This window comes from Danio rerio, chromosome 5 (assembly GCF_052040795.2).
Source record: "Danio rerio strain M-AB ecotype USA chromosome 5, GRCz13ab, whole genome shotgun sequence".
NCBI lineage: Eukaryota > Metazoa > Chordata > Actinopteri > Cypriniformes > Danionidae > Danio > Danio rerio.
The window spans coordinates 5,086,858-5,109,235 of record NC_141025.1 but is presented as its reverse complement, the minus strand read 5'-3'; the positions used below and the strand labels follow the sequence as shown (position 1 = coordinate 5,109,235).

Here is a 22,378-nt window from a genome sequence, read left to right as displayed (position 1 = left end):
CAACTTTTATAATTACATATACAATAACCAATATATACAGAACACTCGTTCCCATTTATTTAATTAAAAGTTTTGTTGAACCAACTAATCACTGGATGGTAATCAGAGTCAAATGTGATTAGTCCATTCTGACAAGCGCTGAGAAAAGCAACGCTAATCACGTGACTTACTTGTTTATTTTTCGACGACTGCAGTATTCTGAACCAGTTTATTGTTAAACTGACTAAAAGCAGTTGAATTGCTTAGGGAAAAAGTGTCATTTAAATAAATTAAAACATTATTTTTAACTATCAAACAAGCCCCGCCCACTATTGTATTTCTACTCTTGTGAAGATCCTGCCTCAGATGAAACTAAACACGAAAGAGGAATATTTATTGAATGTTGGTGGACAACATAAACGTATCAAACTTTAATAACTACCTATAATACCTGTATTTATGTTAAGATTTAGCTTTTAACATTAAAATAACTATTTAACCCTAACGCTTTAAAAGAAAGTGAAATAGTTTAAATCCCCCGCCTGTTCTGCAGAGATGGTACGTTCCATTGATGGCTCATCGTCATATGATCGAGTCAACATAAATACTGTAGTAGCACTGTCAGGTCTGTGAATTACAGCATCTAAGAAGAGCAGACTTCATTCAATCTCTCCACTGAATAACTAAAAATCGCTGCAATGGCAACTAAAAAAGTTGGAGGTCAATCGGAGGAAAAACAGGCCACTCCTGAGGTGCAGAAGATCTGCGATGAGGTGAGAAACAGATGATCTGCGTCACGTGATTACTTTGATAAACTCGGGTGATTGTTTTAATAAACCTTTTATTGTTATATATTTAGTTCTTGTGCTATATGTTAATAAAACAATGTATAAAAGTAATTGCTATAGGAGCAAAGTGCTTTTTAAATGGTTTTAAGTAAGTAAGTCTATCTAAAATAGTTTCTATCAGTAATCCCATGCAATAAATAGTATTAAAATTATGTAAGGCTTCAGCTAATAGGCAAATTTGTGTGTTTGTATTAATAAACTGTAAATAATTTTATATATTTAGAAGTTACTATGCTTTATGGTAATAAAAACGATGAATAAAAGTAATTGCTGTAGGACAAAGTGCTTTTTAAATGGGTTTGAGTCAGTAAATCTATCTAAAATAGTGATCCCAAGCAAAAAATAGTATTAAAATTGTGTATTCATAAGAGGGAAATTAGGGTGATTGTATAAATAAACCTTATATATTTTTTATATATTTAGACGTTACTATGCTATATGGTTATAAAAACAATGAATAAAAGTAAATACTGTAGGACAAAGTGCTTTTTAAATGGTTTTAGGTCAGTAAGTCTATCTAAAATAGCTTTCATCAGTGATCCCAAGCAATAAATAGTATTACAATTGTGTAAGGCATCAACTGATTGGCAAATATGGGTGATTGTATTAATAAACTGCATATATTTTAATTTATAAGAAGTTACTATGCTATATGGTAATAAAAACGATAAATAAAAGCAATTGCTGTAGGAGCAAAGTGCTTTTAAATGATTTTAAGTCAGTAAGTCTATCTAAAATAGTTTGCACCAGTGATCCCAACAAGAAGATTAAGCGTCATACGATAATCATACAAGTATAAGATATGTAAACAACAAAACAGAGTAAAAATGTGGTAAAGCAGGTTTAAAAGTATATCCTCTGAGGGCTTAGTGTCCACATATTCGGACAGCACATTTTAGCTCTTAAGTGGCTATTTAAAATACTTCGAATGTTTTATATTTTGTTACAGACATACAGTGTCATCCCGCGACTGTTTTGCATTATATGAAATGTCCAAAACACTATTTTAACTGTCCGAAATTAGGGGGAAAAAATGTTTTTAATCTCTGATAGTCAAAGCAAGCAAAAAAAATTGCATGTTAAATATGCATTAAAATTAAACAAAAGGTGTTTATGTGTAAGTCCACATATAAAAACATAATTCTCCTCTAAAAGTAAATCATATCTAAAGATGATACTTAAGATTTTTATTCTATTTAGGTCTCAATAAATCCAAATAAAAGATGCATGTACAAAAACACCTTTGGCCTTAAGAGGATAAATAAATAGAAAGACTCAAATAGTGCGATCTTAAAATCGAAAGACAGAAATTGCATGCATAGTTCAAGTTACAAAGAAACATGAATCTTTGCATGCAATTTATATGACTTTTTTATTTAAATTACATAGTGTAACAAATGCATTATATTGCACAACGCTCTAGATAATATAGTATTCAAGGAGCTGACATTCTTACCAAGTAACCAAGTAATGTTATTGTGTATATTGCTTATATATGTCCCAACCTGCACAATGAATGCTAGTAAATAGCTTCAAGTGAGTAAGTGTTTGGGTGTGTCCTGGTAATTCATCACAGTTGACAAATCAGGAAATGTCTGTGAAACAGGATTTTGCGGTCTACATCAAAGGGGAAAGAAAAAACAATGAATTATATTTTATGAAAACTATAAAGCATATTTTTCTGATCCATTATTGTGTCACAAATTCATGAATTTGTTTTGAAATATTAGAAAAATATTGGCTAAAAAACATGATATATGTTTTGTAATGTAAAATAATAGGATAGAGTGAAGGAGAAATCACATAATTCAAATTACAAAAAAGCATTTAAAAAAAGAACATTTGCATCTAATTTACATATTTTATTAACCCCTTAACTGTTTCCCCCACTTTTTAAACATAGGCATAAAAATAGCATGTTCAACTTAAATGATTGCCAGTCTTCAACACTTTGGTCCACAGATTTTAGCTTCATCTTATTTTAAGAAAGACACTTTTCGGATTGTACCCAGACTTCAAAAAGTAAAATAAAACTATGTAAATAAAAAATAAAATTTATTTATGTAAATAAAAAAATAAAAAAAATGTATATTGTACAAATATTTTACAAATTATATATTTACAAAATTATATATTTACAAAACCTTTTTGTAATGTGAAATTATAGAAGAGAGTGAGAGCGAAATTGCATAATTAAAGTTACAAAGAATCATTAAAAAAAAAATTGCATCTAATCTACATATTTTATTAGCCCCTAACATAATTTATTTTATTAAGCCCCCCAACCCCAAACGTCTAAAACATGTACATGAAAATGACATTTAAAAAAAGTGTTAATAAAAAATATGATATGCCTTTAAGTTTATGAAAATAATAAAACATTTATATTTTATTATATTACATAAAATATGAGTTTTACACAACCAGATTTAGCCCAAATTTGAAAGAAAAACAATGCTAAATATCTAAACAAATTATATTCCCAATTTGAAGTTGATACCTCAAACAAATGACCTTTCAGTAAAATTTTGTTTGGCCGCAGTACCAAATTTGACCACTATATAACATTCAGTTTACATTGGTGACCATACAAGTGCGCCCTTTATGTTTTGAGGAACCATATTTTTCATACTTTTGACAATATTTGTATAGTAGACATCAAATTCAAACCTTGGATTGAGAGTTTGGTGGTGTTTACCTCTAAAAAAAACATCTTAAAATGTTTTACATCTGGATTGCTGTAGCAAAGTAATGCTTTAGGACTATATTATCTATCAAAATCAGTCCCCGAAAATGTAAGCTAGAAATAAAGCTTTCAAATGATGTATAGTTTGTAATGATTGCTTAATGTTTAGACTCTATTATGATTTAAATATGTAACCTTAAATGATCCCACAGGTTGAAAGGTGACAGTAAATTAGATAGAAGCAGATTTTTCATCTATTACTCTTCTGATATAACAAAAAAAAGCTAAAAACAGTGGTAAAATATGTAATTAGAATAATTTCATGATTAGATTAGGATTTAAATGCAATAAAGTGACGAAAACGCAAGCAGTTTAGGGGTTAATTTAACCTACATTGTGGTATTATAAATGTATATGGGTTTTGTATGATATGCACTGTATAACAACACAATATAATGGCAATGTGTAACATTTTGATTCATTGGCTGGATACATTTTTATGATCTCGTTCATTTATTTTAGCATGATTTGTTTATCCTCCAGTAAGGTTAGATTTAGGGGTGGTTTGGGGACATGCCTCCTTTTAAAGATCATACATTTTCTTTTGGTATGATGATGTTGTGCATTAATGTTCAGATTAAACTAATGGAAAAAAACATACAGTAAATTTTCATACAAATAAAATCTTAAAAAATTAGCCCATTTTTTTCTCCGATACATTTTTTAAAAAAAATTTGTCGTGAGATCAGGCTGGATATACTGTGCAAGTAAAGTTAAACAAAATTGTGTATAATAATAATAACAATAAGTTTGACATGCTTTATTGAAGTACATAAAAAACAATAAATAATATATATTAAATAGACCATAAACAGTATATAAACCATAAGAGAAGCAGCTGTTACAAAATGACAGCAATAAAGTAACACATACAATATAAAAATATTGCTTTGTCATAATTTAGACGCATTTAAATCTTCATATTCCCACCCTACACTGTAAATGTTTGTAAATAACTGTGCAAAGTGAGTGAGTGTTCGGGTGTGTCTGGGTAATTCCTCAAAGTTGACAGATCTTAAACCGTTTGTAAAACAGGCTTTTACAATTAACAGACGAACAAACAATATTTTTAAATGGAAATAAAGTGTATTTTACGCCCTAGTTTGCAGTGTGACACTATTTATGACACTATATACAGTTGCATTCAATGTGAACTCTGTGCGTTTTGATTCAGGTCAAGCATCAAGCAGAAGAAAAGGCTGGAAAGAAGTTCACTGCTTTTACTGCCATTCTGTTCACCACACAGGTCGTGGCCGGGACCAACTATTTCATCAAGGTAAATGATGAAGAAGGAAATTTAAGGGGGAATTTTAGAGTTGCTGGTACATTTTGCTTCTCCTTTATAATAAACTTTTTATTATTTCTAAGACACAAAAACTTGAATGAATCCGTTTTCTGTAATATTACAAATTATTATCAACGTACCTCAAATAAATAATGTGTGTATATCTATTTAGGGACATTTTGTCTTAAAAATATGACTTTAAATTATAAATAGTGCTGTCAAAGATTAAGATTCACATTTAAAATAAAAGTTTGTTTTGACATTAGATATGTGTGTTACATTTATTTATTGTGTATATGTCATACGCACACATACAGTTGAAGTCAGAATTTTTAGCCCCCCTGTATATCTTTCCACCATTTCTATTTTTCTGATATGCGTTGGCAGGAGGCCGCAGGAGTGCCTTAGTGTCTCACCAGTGCTGATATGCAGCCATATCGCACTGCTATGAGTGTGATATTGCGTTTATACAACAGTTCAACAGCACAATCGTGTATATAAAAAAGAAAATCAAACACGGAGAGTCTAAAAACCCTTTTGTATTAGGAACTACTTTCTTCCACCATTCATTCACATCTGCAGCTGACGTCAGAACAGCAGACTAATTTACCAACATCATATTAGAGCTAGTGTTTGAATGACTCGATATAGCGTAATGTCTAAAGTGATGAAAAACAGCTGGTTTTGCTCACAATTTCAGATTATGAGGCTGAACGTGACATGAAATGCCATCAGTCTACAGAAATGCAGTGTTACAGTCTACAGTATTTCTATGTTACAATCAGAATATCACAATAATTAACCCTGAAAAAAGCAGCGCAATCACTACCAGACAAGGAAAAACGCTAAACACGTGCGGACATTGCTTTTTTCTTTCTGCCAACACGACACACATTTCTGATATGCCAGTCCCATCTCACACTCAATACACTACAGTTATATGGTATAAATACAGCACTACAACATGCAAAAGAGAGATCGACGTAGAATATCACCTAACAGTATAATAATGATTTGATCAGCTGTAGTTATTCTTGTAAGGGCTTATTATGCGGTCCTGTCGCTATCTTGTGGATAGATAACGTCAAACGTCTTTGGTCAGCTCAGTATGGCAGTTTAATGGCATCTCGGAAATTATAAATGTTTAAAATAGGCACTATCCTTATAAATAAACTGCATAGTTGCAATCTAAACAGCTACATTCTCGACTAAATAAGCCTCAAAAGTACATTTATGTTATCTAACAGCAACAATATTTGTCTAACTGTACAGTGTCTCTCTGCTTGTTGCTGTATGTGGGCGGAGTATATATATATATATATATATATATATATATATATATATATATATATATATATATATATATATATATATACACACAACAGTTCTGTCTGGTTCTCGAATCTGATTGGCTGATAGCCGTGATATATTTAAGTAATATCAGCACCCGTACAGCCTCTTTACCCTTTGTGTATTACTCCGCCCACATACAGACAGCAACAAGCAGACACTACAGATCTAAAGTTTAAAAGATGCTTGCTCAGCTGTTTAACTGTCAGCTTATGATTTAAATCCAACGCGGAAGAAAGTAGTTCCTCATACAAAAGGGTTTTTGAGACTCTCCAAGTTTGATTTTGTTTTTATATACACAGTTATGCCGTCAAACTGTTGTATAAACGTAATACACACTCGTAGCAGTGTGATATGGCTGTATATCGACACTGGTGGGGGCACTAATCATGCACGCACGCACGCCTCCCACTATTGCTGATATACAGCCATATCGCACTGCTACTCGTGTGATATTGCGCATATATATATATATATATTTATATATATATATATATATATATATATATATATATATATATATATATATATATATATATATATATACATGCACGCACACACACACACACACACACACATATATATACACACACACATATATATATATACACACACAGTTGAAGTCAGAATTATTATCCCCCTTTTGATTATTATTTTCTATTTTAAATATTTCCCAAATGATTTTTAAGAGAGCAATGACATTTTCACAGTATGTCTGATAATATTTTTTCTTCTGGAGAAATTTATTTGTTTTATTTCGGCTAGAATAAAAGCAGTTATTAATTTTTTAAAAACTATTTTTTGGAACAAAATTATGAGCCCCTTTAAGCTAATTTTTTTTTCAATAATATAAAGAACAAACCTTTGAAATAACTTGCCTAATTACTCAAACCTGCCTAGTTCACCTTATTAACCTAGTTAAGCCTTTTAATATCACTTTAAGCTGTATAGAAGTGTCTTGAAAAATACCTAGTCTAATATTATTTACTGTCATCATGGAAAAGATAAAATAAATCAGTTGTTAGAAATAAGTTTTTTAAACTATTATGCTTAGAAATGTGCTGAAACAATCTTCCCTCCATTAAACAGAAATTGGGGAAAAAAAATAAACAGGGGCGCTAATAACACAGGGGGGCTAATAATTCTGACTTCAACTGTATATAAAATTGAGATGATTTCGTATGTCAGTGGATGATGTGCATAAAATATAATAAACAAATTGTAAGCATAGATAAATAGAATAAAGAAGAAAAATAATAAATGAAATAGTATAGGCTTTCTATTTGAAAAAATGAAAACGTGATCATGTCTTACACACAAATGGTTTGAATTTGCTTGAAATCGTATAGTCACAAGCCTTAAAAACACAAGCTAAATTAAAAACATTCACTCTATTGGGGTTAAACTTTACAATGACTCCACAATGTCCTGAACTCAAGTGTTTTTTGTTTATTTACGGTTGTGAATTGCATTATGGGATGTTGTGCTCTCCTCTGTCGATTTTTAATGTTGACAATTCAACTCTAAAGTTTACCAAAGTGACTTTTATTGACATTTGATTTAAATAATATAATGTATTCGACATAATATCTAGAGAAATAAGTCTGTGGGATAACAGAAAATGTGCTGCAGTTTATCACAAGGTTTCTGTAGCGTAATATACAACACCAACACAGACAATATAGCACTGCAAACTATTACAAATGTTTAGAAGAGTCACTTTTTTCCAACTACTCAAGGTTAAAAGTTGTTGGAGGAAAGATCAATCTCCCATAATCCAACTCAAATAAAGAATAAATAAAAACATGAATCACAAAATTTGGAAAACTGCTCATTTACAGATATTTCTTTGCACATAATGACTCATAAGCGTGTCATAAAGACTGCCATGTTGCAGATTACATATTGTGTTAACAATTCTAGCTGAAACAGTGTGATTTATTTCTTTCTTTCTTCAGGTCAATGTGGGAGGAGATCAGTTTATTCATCTGAGAGTTCACAAACCGCTTCCTCACGCTGGAGATAAAGTACAGCTGCAAGGCGTTCAGGTGTCGAAAAGTTGTCAAGACCCCATCCATTACTTCTAAACAAACCCTCATTGGTGGATCTTAAAGCGACAGTGCACCCAAAATATGAATCCCTCTATTAATACACTATTTACAGTATTACTATTTACTCTATTAGTACACTTTTTACAGTATTTACTATGTACACTCAAGTGTCTCCAAACCTTTATAAGTTTATTTCTTCTGTTGAATGCTAAAGAAGGTAGTTTGAAGAATGATTGATTAAAACCTGTAACCATCGACTTCCACAGTAGGCAAAATAAATACTATGAGTTTCTTTCACCTGTTAAATGCTAAAGAAGGTCATTTAAAGAATGCTTAAAACCTGTAACCATTAACTTTCATTGCTGGAAAAATAAATAATATGAGTTTCTTTCATCTGTTAAACTCTAAACAAGATAGTTTGAAGAATGCTGAAAACCTGTAACCATTGACTTCCTTAGTAGAAAAAAAAAATACAATGAGTTTCTTTCATCTGTTAACGCAAAAGGAGATAGCTTGAAGACTGCTGAAAACCTGTAACCATTGACTTCCATTGAGGGAAAACAAATACTGTGGGTTTCTTTCATCTGTTAAACGCAAAAGATGGTTTGAAGAATGCTTAAAACCTGTAACCATTGACTTTTTTATATAGGACAAACAAATACTATGGGTTTCACTCATCTGTTAAATGCAAAAGGAGATAGTTTGAAGAATGCAGAAAACCTGTAACCATCAACTTCCATAGTTGGAAAAACAAATACTATGATAGTCAATGGCTACCGGTTTCCAACATTCTTCTGTAAATCCTTCTTTGAGTAAATAATGACAGAGTTTTCATTTTTGGGAGCACTGTCTCTTTAAATGTTTCTCATTCATGCACACCAATATGCCATACAGTATGAGGAGTTTGTTTACATGTGTGATATACTCTTAACTAATGCTGTTACAAAACCTTTATTAAATTCTGCAATGTTAAAATGAAGCAATTCATTTGAGATTTCCAGTGCCTGTACTGTACAGTCGATGAGTTTTCTAAAACCAGCACGTCACATGCTCAGATGCTGCACTGTGGTGAAACAATTGCACACGAATATGACTCATCATTCCAAAATCTGTTTTATAAATGCCTCTTCTAAAATAAAGGGAAATGGATTTTCAAATTACACAATTTGTGTTTGCTTTATTTACACCCTAATGACTCAATGTCGATACTTTTCAATTCAAGTTTATTTGTTCAGCTCTTTTCACATTAATTATTGTTTTAATTATTGCATTACAATTCAGAAAGGTTAAGGTTATTACTAGTGACCAAAATTATTAGGTACTAATACTAAAAGCTTTAACTGTTAATAGCCATTACTTACTAGTTAAAGTTATTATGTATAAACATTGTTAACCAGCAGGTATAGTATATAGGTGATATCTCTGTGTCCATGTTCAAGGAAGTGATCCACTACCAGATGAAGCAGAACTTTTCATTTTGAATGGCCTGGAAAAAACAAACATTACCTTGTTAATTCCACAAATGGCCTTGTGCTGCCAAAGATTTTAAAATGTTAGGATGTTTAATAGTAATAGTAAAATATTTCTATATTTTACTTTCACTTTGCATTTTAATTTTAAATTTTAATTATTGTATGTTTTTTTGTCTTTATATATATATACAGTTGAAGTCAAAATTATTAAATTGAATTATCATTACCTGATGGACTGCAACAGTAACACTTTTTTTTTTTGATCATCCAAAATAAAGCCTTTTTTTTTTGGAGTCTTATCTGTATGCTTATGCTATGTTTTAGGGGATATGAAGTACTTTTTTTCACACCAACACAGGGAGAACATGCAAACTCCACAGAAAAATGCTTCTGACCCAGCTGGGACTTAAACCAGTGACCTTCTTGCTGTGAGGTGACAGTGCTAACCACTGTCACTGTGACGCCCCTAAAAGCAAGCATTAAATATGTTAATAAAATCAACAGCATTATACAGAAATGGAATAGGAGTCACTAATGAAAAATTCTTATTTATTATGTCTTTATTTATTAAAGTTATTATTTTACTAACCATGTATAATAAAAAAAATTACTAACCCGTCATCTAAAATCTTAAAATGATAAAATAGCCTATTATTTTATTCATGGCTAGTGTTTGATTCAATTGATTGACATCCTAGACAATGAGGCCTTTACTTCGCCTGACTGAGCTTGTGTTTATAGCATGCAGCACTGCAATAGGTAGCACAAAAACTGTCTCTGATCCGGGAGAGAACTTTACCAACAGCTGCATGCACTGCTGAAAGACTTTTTTTCTGCTGTGCATCGAATAAAGACACGCTTGACATCATCGATGTCCACAATCATATAGCTACATCTTACATCCATGAAACACGAACTTGTGGACTCTTTGAACAACGAGGAAAAAAACTGCACTTCAGTCAAGCCAGATGGCTTGTTTTGTAATTTATTGCCAGCTACAGCACCTATAGAAAAATACTCTTTTTTATTTAACTTGATGCATTTGTTATTTAATGTTAATAAAATCCTGCAGGCGTCCCCTGCTGGTAACTATTGCATTGATCTGACACAAATTTGCTGAGGATCAAGTGAGAGTTGGACCCGGTTTTTCAAAAGTAATCCACTAGAATTTTGGATAAGGGATTGGATAAAATCTTGACAATGGGTTTTTCAAAAGAAAAAAAGGATTACCTAATTGGATTAGATCACACAATCCAATCTTGGTTTTGATCCGGATCAAACCTTTAGGTTGGGATTTTCAGACCTTTTTTTGTAGGATTTAGATCACTTTGATCCAAAAAAACTGGATTAAACTGACCCCATCAGAAGGATGGAGAGCTGGTCTCTCCACATCAGATGAGGACATGGGCGTAAATCCCGGGGGGGACATGTCCCCTCCCATTCGAGGGTTGTCCCCCCCCAAAAAAAAAATATATATATATTTTAAAAATCCTCTCAATTGTGAAAAATATATGTATATCTATACCTAAAATAATTTGGTAAGTAGAAAGAAAACCGCATTCATCATTTAAAATGCATTTAGAAACAGTTGAGTTCCCCCTCTCCTTCCTCAGAGTGGTTCGGTCCACTGCGTGATTTCCCCAGCTCTTCTCAGTTACCGTACGTTCACACCAAAAAAAAAAAAAAAAAAAAACGTACGTTCACACCGAAAGCGGCGAGAGCGTCCAAGGTCGCTCTGGCCGCCCTGGCGACAACGCTGTCTGCCTTCAGCTTCTGCGGCGAGAGCGTCAAAACTCGCTACATTGATCTAGTATTTAAAGGAGCCGTTGCAGCATATCAGTTACATTCCTGCATAAAACATGTTTCTAGCGTGAAAATGTTGCGCACTTCTTATTAAATTCATACAACAATGGAAGATCAAGGTGCGTGTATTGTGGCTTTGCTCTATTTATCCAATATGTGTCAATATGTCAGAAATATCCTGAAGCAGCAGTACTGTTTTGTACTGTCACGTTGCGTGAGATTCCCGCTTTTTTAAGATAAATTTATATAACATTAATGAACATCAGTAACTTGCCAGTAACTTATTTAATGTATGTTCCATTAGGAAAAAAATTTAAATAATTGGAAATCCGGCGACCGCAATAATCAAACCCTTGGGAACAACTGTGGTCGGAACCAAAGTTCACAGGTCTGTGTTCTCTGAACTGCTATCAAGCGGTGGACGTCTTCATTCTGATTGCTTGCCGCCGAACCGCGTCATAGCTCATTACCATAAAGTTGACTTCATTTCAACTCTCCTCGACGCTCACGCCGGCGAAGACGCGCCGCGCTGCTCCTCGCCGCTTATCGCCGCCGGCTCTCATTGAAAATGAATGACTTCCGGATACTTTGACGCTCTCGCCGCTTTCGGTGTGAACGTATGGTCACACAAGCACACGTCAGGTGTGCGGCTGCAGCCATGGCTGAGTAAATGTTGAATTTCAGAAAGTAAGTAGGGGATTTTATCCAACTTAAATGAAGTGATTCTCTTCAATTTAGTTAATAAAGACTCGTTCATAATTTTTTTGCAGCAAAAATGCTGATTATCAATGTAATTGTCCACGAATCTGCTGTATTAGCGGTAAAAAGGACTTATCTAGTTAGCGTTAGGTTGTTGCAACCTATGTGTAGTTTGTTGATATGAAAAATGGAGACAGTTATCAGGAACAATAGGCTTACTTTATTTTAGCTTTCACGTGCTTGGCTGCTCATAACATCACTAACTTGTACAACCACCCGGATAGGGAAACTGTGTTCTTCCGGGCACCGGAAAGACCATATATGAACATAGCAGTTATCTACATCCCCTTTCTTTAGTTTTTTTTTTTTTTTCCTCTAAGAGAATACTTTTACAACTTTACAAATGTCTTGGTAACTTATAGAAATAGCTAAACTTGGATTGCAACTGAAAATAACAATAAATAAACTATCAGAATTACTCTATGCAATAATATGTTCTTTATGTTGAATTTTTAACAACATTTAGTCAAAGTACTTTGGATTAGGCTTTGAAACCCGACCATATCTAGTACGATAAGGCAACTTTTGATCAGTTGGCTCAGGTGGAATGTTCTCTTCCGTACGCACAGCATCTTTAGGTGGGCTGTTGCTGTCTGGCATAGAATGAAGTTGTGACAACAAGTCCTCCAGATCGGCCTGTCTGCAGTGTGGTAGTGGTTCTTTTACAGGAAGCAGATGTCGACAATTTCTCCTGTACTCTTTGCCATCGGACTCCACAATATACGATCTGGGCTTGGCAAGAGGGGTTCTGACAACTCCAATTTTGTCGTGTCCTTTTGTTGTTTGCATCCTTACTACTTGGGATTCATGTAGTGGGGAGAGCGGTTTGCTCTTTTTGTCGTAGGACATTTTTTGCATTTGTCTCTTTTTCGAAAGTTGTGTTTTTACCTTCACTGTGTCCTTCGTCCTTGGTTTCAGCATCTGTTTGCTGATTGGCAAATTGGTACGTGTTACCCTGGACATCAGTCTCTGTGCTGGTGAACCCAGTATCTTATCCCGAGGAATGTTGCGGATGTTTAGCAAATTCAAATACAAGTCCGTCCCATCCCTCTTGGTAGTTTCAAGCAGGCGCTTCGCACTACGAACAGCTCTCTCTGCGAAGCCATTCACCTGAGGGTATTCAGGACTACTAGTGATGTGACAAAAGTCCCATGAACTTGCAAAGTCTCTGAAAATCTGGCTTGTGAACTGCGTGCCATTATCGGTGATAAGCTTTTGGGGAATGCCATGCACAGAGAAGTGCCTTTTTAATTTGCTGATGATGTTTTGTGAGGATATGTTTGTAAGTGAATTTATCTCAAACCAGCCAGAGTATGAATCAACTAGCACTAGGTACTGTTGGCTGTTCCATCCCCAACACTGAGCTCATCCCTGAAAGGAAAGAAGGGTTTCAATTGCACTGGAACACTTTGAATTTTTCTTGGCCAACCATGCCTAATGGTGTTACATAGAATTTGCAGAGAGCTGTCTTTTTCAGTGTGTTCTCTGAGCTCTTGTAGCCGGTTGACTGAAATCATCTGAACAGCCAAGACATCAAACTCCTCCTCATCATTTTTTGTTGTCACCTTTCTGGGAGCACGTGACAGAGTGTCAGCCAGGTAAAGCTGTTTTCCTTTTTTGTAGGTAAGGGTCAAATCGAACTTGTGCAGCTTCAGTATCATTCGCTGTAGTCGTGCTGGAGCTGATTGTAGAGGTTTGTTCAGAATTGTAACAAGGGGCTGATGGTCTGTTTCCACCAAAACTGGTTTTCCATAGATATAATCGTAGAACTTTTGACAGGCAAAGACCACAGCCAATAGCCTTTTTCTCGATTTGTGCATATCTCATTTCAGTTTCAGTGAGAGTGCGTGAGGCATAGCTAATAGGCTGATCATCCTGTAAACATGCTGCGCCCAATCCATATTGAGAAGCATCACACGTGATAGTTACAGGTTTGCTTACATCAAAATACCTCAGCACTGGTGGGAATGTGATGCACTTTTTTAGCATGTTAAATGCCTCCTGCTGTTGATGCGACCAGCACCAAGCTACGTCCCTGTGGAGCAGCTGTCGTAGTGGTGTTGCCAGTTCACTAAAATTTGGAATGAATTTGCAGAGGTAGTTAGCCATGCCCAAAAAACGTTGCAAAGCAGCTTTGTCACTTGGTGGTTGCATTTCTGTTATGGCCTGTATTTTGGCTGGGTCTGGTTTTAATCCTTGTTCTGTGAACAGATGGCCCACATAACTGACTTCTCTGAGCTTGAACTTACACTTCTGTGGGTTGAGTTTTAGATTCACCTGCCGTGCCCTGTTTAGAACCTTCTTTAAGTTTTCATCATGCTCTTTTTTCCCCTTTTCCTCCGACGATGATGTCATCTACAATTATGGCACATGGAAATCCTGCAAAGATCTGTTCCATTGCCCTCTGGAACACCTCAGATGCCGAATTAATGCCAAAAGGCATGCGCAAAAAACGATATCTGCCAAATGGAGTTACAAAAGCAGTGCAAAGGGAGGACTCGTGATCTAACTTAATTTGCGAGAATGAGCTTTTAGCATCAAGCACTGAAAAGACATTGGCATTGGACATTTGTGAAGCTACCTCTTCTACTGTGCGCATGGGATGGTGAGGGCGCATGAGGGCTTCGTTTAGATCCCGTGGATCTATGCATAAACGAATCTTGTCAATGTCTTTCTTATGTGTGGCAACCATTGAGGACACCCACTGTGTGGGCTCTGAAATGGGTGTTATTACCCCCAGCTTTGTCATGTTTTTTAATTCAACTTCCACTTTATCCCGCATCGCCACAGGTATTCGGCGAGGGGGGCGGAGCACAGGAGTAATGTCCGGGTTAATCTTCATCGAATATGTCACTGGTAAGGTGCCTAGCTTATCATCAAAGAGGTCAGCATATTCTGTAAATATTTCTTGTGGCAAATTTGGATTTTTGTTGAGATCAATTCCATGCACTTCTTCCTTAAGGGATATCAAGTCCATTTTTAAACAGTCTGGTAGGCCCAGCAATGATTTGACATTTTTATCAACTACGTGAAACTCCAACATATGTGATTTTTGTTTGCTAGTTCAGCATTGCATCATCACCGTTCCTTGTGTTTATATGCATGTGTGGCGTTCCATAAGCCACTAATGTTGTTTTTGACTTTTCCTGGATTTTCTCGTCATGTCTCAGTGTTTGGTATGTCTCAGTTGAGATGACATTACACTTTGCTCCGGTGTCAATTTTAAGCTCAAGTGGCTTGCCATTTACTGTCAGGCTGCAATGTATTTCTTGCTTGTTTATCCTGTTATGACTAACTGCATCTATTTCACTGGCACCCAGACACAGTCCATCGATATGAAATGACTCTTCGCTACTGTCTGTGTTTGCATCAGTGATTTGATGAATGGATTTGAAATTGTCGTATGACGCAGATTTGCATTGGGACATGAAATGATTAAACTTTTTACAACGGTGACATTGTTGTCCAAAAGCTTTGCATTGATCACGTTTTGCTGGATGATTTCCACCACAATTTTTACAGTTGACAATGTTCTTTGTCCCACTCATGTGTTTTCGCTGCTGGTGCTCAACTGCCTTTTTTCTCCCCTTTGCATTGAAGTGTATTGCGTCGATGCTTGCAAGCCCGCTTTCGTGTGCTGTTCGGTCAATTCGCTGATTTGGCGTATCTTAATCGCTTTTGTAAGCGTCAGATCACTTTCTCTGAGCAGCACTCTTCTCACGCTATCATTGTCTATGCCACACACTAGTCTGTCTCTGATTAATTCGTCTGTGAGGGCACCAAAGTTACATGTTTTTGCTTTATTTCTAAGTGTACTCACATAAGATTCGATAGTTTCTCCTGGTTTTTGATTCCTGGTATTAAATGAATGTCTCTCCATCGTCACATTTGTCTCCGGATTACACACTTCTCTGAATTTCCGTTTTAAACATTCTGGATCCTCTCTTGACTCCGCTGGCGTGATTACATCTTGACCATCGGCTGCCAGTGACGCTGGAGCGTATGTAAACGAACGCTCTCTCTCGATCGCCTCTGGTCCCGCAAGATTGAGGAGTATGTAGGCTTTGTTTTTTTCTGGCTTATCGCTGTGAGCTGCGGCGATGAATATGTCGAATTCCAATTCGAATTTTCGCCAGTTTTTAGCTATATTGCCATCGAATATCAGCGGGTCTGGTCGGCGAAATCCCTCGGCCATTATTTCTTCTTTACTTCTGACACCATGTAGTTTGTTGATATGAAAAATGGAGACAGTTATCAGGAACAATAGGCTTACTTTATTTTAGCTTTCACGTGCTTGGCTGCTCATAACATCACTAACTTGTACAACCACCCGGATAGGGAAACTGTGTTCTTCCGGGCACCGGAATGACCATATATGAACATAGCAGTTATCTACACTATGGTTGCAACGCCAAAGCCGTTTCCCATGCATTGTTTTATTTGTGACGACTTGGCATAATGTTAACTTAACATTAACGACCACAATTAGCATATTGTTTAGCTCTGTATTTGCTAAATGAGCACTGTGCTACGTCCAGTCTAACCCCACTGTATTTTTGTATCATCAGTTTCTATTCCGTTCTTAAGTGACTCAATTAATTTGAAATAAAAAATGTCCTTGTTTTTATTGTTGTGATTATTTTTATGATAGTTTTACATTCTTTATGTAAAGCACATTGTTTATAAAATGTGTTACAGTATAAATAAACCTGCCTGGCAGTGTCATGCATTGTATAAAATGACAGAGAAAATGGACATAAGATCATTTTTCAGTGCAGCTAAACGCCAAGTACAAAAAGTTCACATATTAAGCAATTTGGCTTTAAGAATGAGTGCTTATGAAAATACTAATGTCACAATATTAATCACAGGCAAAGGAGAAAGAAATGATGGAGGAACAGGCAGAGCAGGGTCAGTCAGATGTACAGTGGCAGGTAAGGGTGTTGTGCTTCATTGAAGGGATAATGACAATTCTTATGGGGAGTGAACAATTTTTTAAAAAATATTTTTGGAGTTGTGGCTGTTTAGCAGATGAACTTCACAGGCTCACCTATTTACAATGTGATCTGTCAATTTAAGAAGTTTAATGTAAACTATTTATTTTAAGTATGGAAAATATATTTTCCTGCATTTATTCTGCTTCAGGAGTCTGTAAACAAAACAACAAACAATGCAAGAAATAGTTTTGATGAAAAATTTGCTTTATCTTTGAACCTGATAAAAACGTATAAAAAAAAATCATAATGACGTAGTCTCCATGCTATAATAATAATAATGAAACTATTTTTAACTGCGGGGACATATCTTTATTAGTACAATTCGGCTGTATTATTTGTGTCCCCTTCAAAAAACTGCTGGAATGAAATTTTGTATTTATTGTCCCCCCCCCTACTGTTAAATCAGATTTACGCCCATGGATGAGGAAGTGAAATTATTGTGGAGGTTTTGACATCAAGTCTTTTTTTATTTAATACATCTGTATTTGAAACTTATTATAAATATCATCAATGTACAGTGATCTCAGATGAGTGGACTGCTGGAAGAGGATGGAGTGGGTTTTTTCTTGTTTTTAGTTTTTTTTAATGTGTGTGTTTTCATTGCAAATAAAAATTAAATTATATTGACCCCACACTGGCTATTCTACTTGTTGCTCTTTACATAGACCTATCTATAGTTCTACATTATCCAGATCAGATTGATCCAATCCGATGTTGCTTTGACAAACTGGCTCAAAAAGTAAGCTGGATTACGTGATCACGGATCACAAAAACAGGATTACTAAATCCGGATTAATTTTATCCCATTAAAAATCCCATTATATCCCATTATTTCCATCCCAGCACACTGACTGATCAAACTGACTGATGCTTGTTCTTGAAAAATCAGCTGAAATATAGCCACCCCATACACTAGAGCAGGGGTCACCAATCCTGGTGCTGGAGGGCTGGTGTCCCTGCAGGGTTTAGCTCCAACTTGCCTCAACACACCTGCCTGGATGATTCAAGTATACCTAGTAAGACATGATTAGCTTGTTCAGGTGTGTTTGATTAGGGTTGGAGCTAAAATCTGCAGGACACCGGCCCTCCAGGAACAAGTTTGGTGACCACTGCTCTAGTGTAATGACTTTTGCTGCTTGTTCAAACCACTTATTTAAAATGAGCTGAATCAACACAGTTCTTAAGGTTTTTTGGGACAACTTTATTGTTTAATGAACAAGGAATTGTGTGAAACAGTATTTTTACACTATAAAAGCAGCTTGCATTTAGAATTTTTTCTTGCATTCGCTTGGTAATCGAATACATTTAATCACAAATTTAGTTTTCTTCAAAAAAAGATGGTATTACAAAATTTGTTGGCATGATTTGAATGAAATACCCAGAGCATCATGACAAAGATTAATGATCAAACTAATGCACTGATTACAAACAGAGGCTTTAACAATTTGTAGATTAACACAGACCAGCAGTTTCATACGGAGAGTGATGATTTCTGAAGAGACATTTAACCCAGTTATCCCAACAGCACAATACTGACAGCTGTCATGGGGCTGGAATATTGTTGTGGACCAAGAGCACTCAAAACACACGCCAGACCACCAGAAGAGATGAGTAAGAGTTGAAGAAGTTCCTCTATACAGTATGGCAGATCACTCCGTGTGCCTGCACGCTCATTCTCTGGATGATTAGAAGGGGACCAAAGTTTCAGTAAATGTTTTGGGGAACAGGGTTCCTTTCACAGTCAGTTCCCCTTGAGGGCTGGTAGGAGCCTGATATATCAGTGCATGAACACACATATCTTCCCCAACATACACCTGAGCAGAGAGAGAGAAATCACCATGTTTAATATAAACAAACACTTGTTTAATATGAGCAAACACTTTAGCAGTGATGGCTGGGCATTCTGCAATGCGTTTGGGTGGAAAACAAATGTCATTCATTCATTTTCTTTCGGCTTAGTCCCTTATTTATTATAGTTTTCCACAGCGGAATAAACCACCAACCTATCCAGCATATGTTTTACGCAGCAGATGCCCTTCCAGCTGCAACCCAGCAAAGGGAAACTCTTTCATTCACACACACACACTCATACATTACGGCCAATTTAGTTAATCAATTCGCCAATAGTGCATGTGTTTGGACTGTGGGGGAAACCGGAGCACCCGGAGGAAATCCACGCCAACACGGGGAGAACATGCAAACTCCACACAGAAATCCCAACTGACTCGAACTAGCGACCTTCTTGCTGTAAGACCACAGTGCTAACCCCTGAGCCACCGCGCTGCCCTTAAAACAATTTTTCAAAATGTAAAAAAACAATTCTGCTAATAAACTTAATAGCCATAAATTTGCAAGTCAGTTGTATTTTAACTTTTATTGAAAATCACGCCTGTTTAAGACTCACTGCCACCGTCAACTTGACTGTTCACAATCCATAAAATATAAGCAAAAATACTTGCCTTGACCAAGTAGTGTGTTCCATGTCCAGACTGAGACATGAAGAGCAAAGGAATGAAAACATCAGAACTGATTTTAATCTTCTCCTTTATTGATTCCCTCACCTGAATAACAGATTAATAAAATCATTAACACTTCATAGTAACAATCTCTTTATTAACATTTCGTCACCTTAGAATTATAAGGTTCTGTCAGCGTTCTGAATGATTTTGAGATATTGAGCTTCAAAGTTTTTGCATTCCATACAGCAAACAACATGTGTGTAACAGTTCTCTTTCATACATTAACATGACAGAGACCCTAAGGGTTATCTAAATGTAAACTATCAAAGTTCTTTTACATTTGCAAATTGGAGTAAAAAAAAAACAGGGTAAATGCAGATAGAACCTTCTCAAAAGTTCTCTGAAAAGTCATTTTCCACTTGGATTTATAGGTTCTATCTGCCAGATCATTTATTGAAGCATTACTTTTCAAGAAATACAATCAAAAATATATAGAAACTGGTGTTGTAACAATATGTTGATGCCTGGGAAAGTTAAACTTTTGCTTTCTAAAGCATTTATTTCATGTTTTAGGATGAATATTTTTTCTTTTTCAAATTAAGCATACAAGGCTTATGTTTTTTTAAAGTGCAGCTGTTAATTTTATCCAATTAATATGTTCATATTTATGACAGTTTATGCTTTATATGAATTACTGAATTATATTTATTGAATTATATGCCCCATGAATTAAGTTAAGTATTTGCCCTTCAAGGCTTAACATCAAATTTAAAGACTTTAAAAGAAAACAGACGATAACCAAGTGAATTTATTATACACTGAAAAGTGTTTCACTGACTATATGTAAACAAATAAATATATTTCACATTTAATACATACATTTTTTAATATTCATTTCTTTTTCAACAATGTAAAATTTAACATCTCAGTGTCGGCTATGTGGTGGCGCAGTGGGTAGCATGAAGGGTGCTGGTTCCAGCCTCGGCTGGATCAGTTTGCATTTCTGTGTGGAGTTTGCATGTTCTACCCGTGTTTGCGTGGGTTTCCTCCAGGTGCTCCGGAAACATGTGGTACTGGTGAATTGGCAATAGTGTATGTGTGTGATTGACTGTGTATGGGTGTTTCCCAGTGATGAGTTGCAGCTGGAAGGGCATCCGCTGCGTAATACGTATGCTGGAAAAGTTGGTGGTTCATTCTGCTGTGGTGACCCCTGATTAATAAAAGGACTACGCCGAAAAGAAAATGAATGAATGAATCAATCTCAATGTCAAGAAATGCTTCTAATTCATCACATTTACACACATCTCAAATTTGTGTGGTCGTGGTGCATTATTTAGCCGACTCTGATTTAGTGTGATTTTGTCTTTCTGGTGTTTCCTGCTGTCAATGGAGCAGTCCGGAGAAATGACAAAGAAAGCTGATCCTGATTGGTCCTCGTGTGTGCATTAAAATGCTGATTGGCTCACAGAAAGAAGCTTATAGAGTCAAGCTAGAGTTCGACTTTGTAGATAAAACCTTTTTGTTTTTCAAATAAAAGTCTTAAAATGTAAACAACTTATGAAAAAGCATCACATAATGTAAATAAGACATCATTTAATAAGAATATGTCAATAACTCATTTTTGACAAAAATGTCAGACAGAACCTTATAATTCTAAGGTGACGATTTGTTAAACACATAAGTAAGCATGAACTAATGTTAATAAATGCTGCAGAAGTATTGATTAATGTTAATTAAAAAGAAAACTTCGAAATGGTATGAGGGTTGCACATCAGTTTGGACGAATTTTGAAAAAAAAAAAGTGTTAATTCACTGTGATTATTTATCTGAATTTATTGCAAAAAGGAACTTTTAAATAAGTGAAAAGCTTTAAAAAACACACAAAGAGCACCAGGTTTACTGCCTGTAATAAATATTAAAGTTTACAAACGTCTTGTAGCCTACCTCAAGGCATATTTGTATCACTGGCAGGCTGACGTACGATACAGATGACCATCCTGCTGAACTTGACATTATTGCTGATGGATGAGTGAGCAGAAGTGTAGAGTCTTCAGTCAGTCTGTCCACCAGGATGATCTTACTGCACTTTTAAAGCTGTCAAGATCACATGACCTGAAGAAATGTGGGCGGTGAACTGAAGTTTAATACTTTAGACATTTATTCAAATCATTATTCAGCCATGATGTTTAAGCAAAAGCAATGATTCAATTATCAATTCAACTTTATTTGTATAGCACTTTTACAATGTTGTCAGGCCAAGTCCAATTTATTTGTAATTATTGTGTTATAAAGCTGTTCAATAGGTTTCCATTTTGTTCCATTAAAAGATCTGATTTTTACAGTATATTAGACGCCACGGCTCTTGTCTGTATAGAATTTACACTGTGAAAATAATAATAATTATTATTATTAACAAATTAATATTATTTTAGGAGTGTATTATAGTGTATAAAATAGATTATTAACATTTAGACATACATTAAGTTTTTATTTTAATCCGGTTTTATTATTAACTATAATTGAATTTAGGCAGCATGCACGGATGTTCAGTGGTTAGTACTGTGCCCTCACAGCAAAAAGGTCACTGGTTCAAGTCTCGGCTGGGTCAGTTAGCATTTCTGTGTGTAGT

The 22,378-nt window shown here is 35.2% G+C and overlaps 1 protein-coding gene and 1 long non-coding RNA gene across 2 annotated transcripts; one reads left to right on the top strand and one right to left on the bottom strand.

Moving 5' to 3' along the window:
• Positions 1–608: 608 nt before the first annotated feature.
• Positions 609–9,411, top strand: cst14b.1 (cystatin 14b, tandem duplicate 1). Its single transcript, NM_001077274.2, is given in 3 exon segments — positions 609–752; positions 4,748–4,849; positions 8,167–9,411. Coding segments are annotated over 3 exon segments (306 nt in total). The 5' UTR covers positions 609–677; the 3' UTR covers positions 8,296–9,411.
• Positions 9,412–18,467: 9,056 nt separating this feature from the next.
• LOC147843808 (uncharacterized) lies at positions 18,468–21,810 on the bottom strand. The gene is made up of 3 exons (XR_015490644.1): positions 21,694–21,810; positions 19,750–19,851; positions 18,468–19,104 (listed from the first exon to the last, which is right to left on the bottom strand). It is a non-coding gene; the product is annotated as an uncharacterized LOC147843808 (long non-coding RNA).
• Positions 21,811–22,378: the final 568 nt, after the last annotated feature.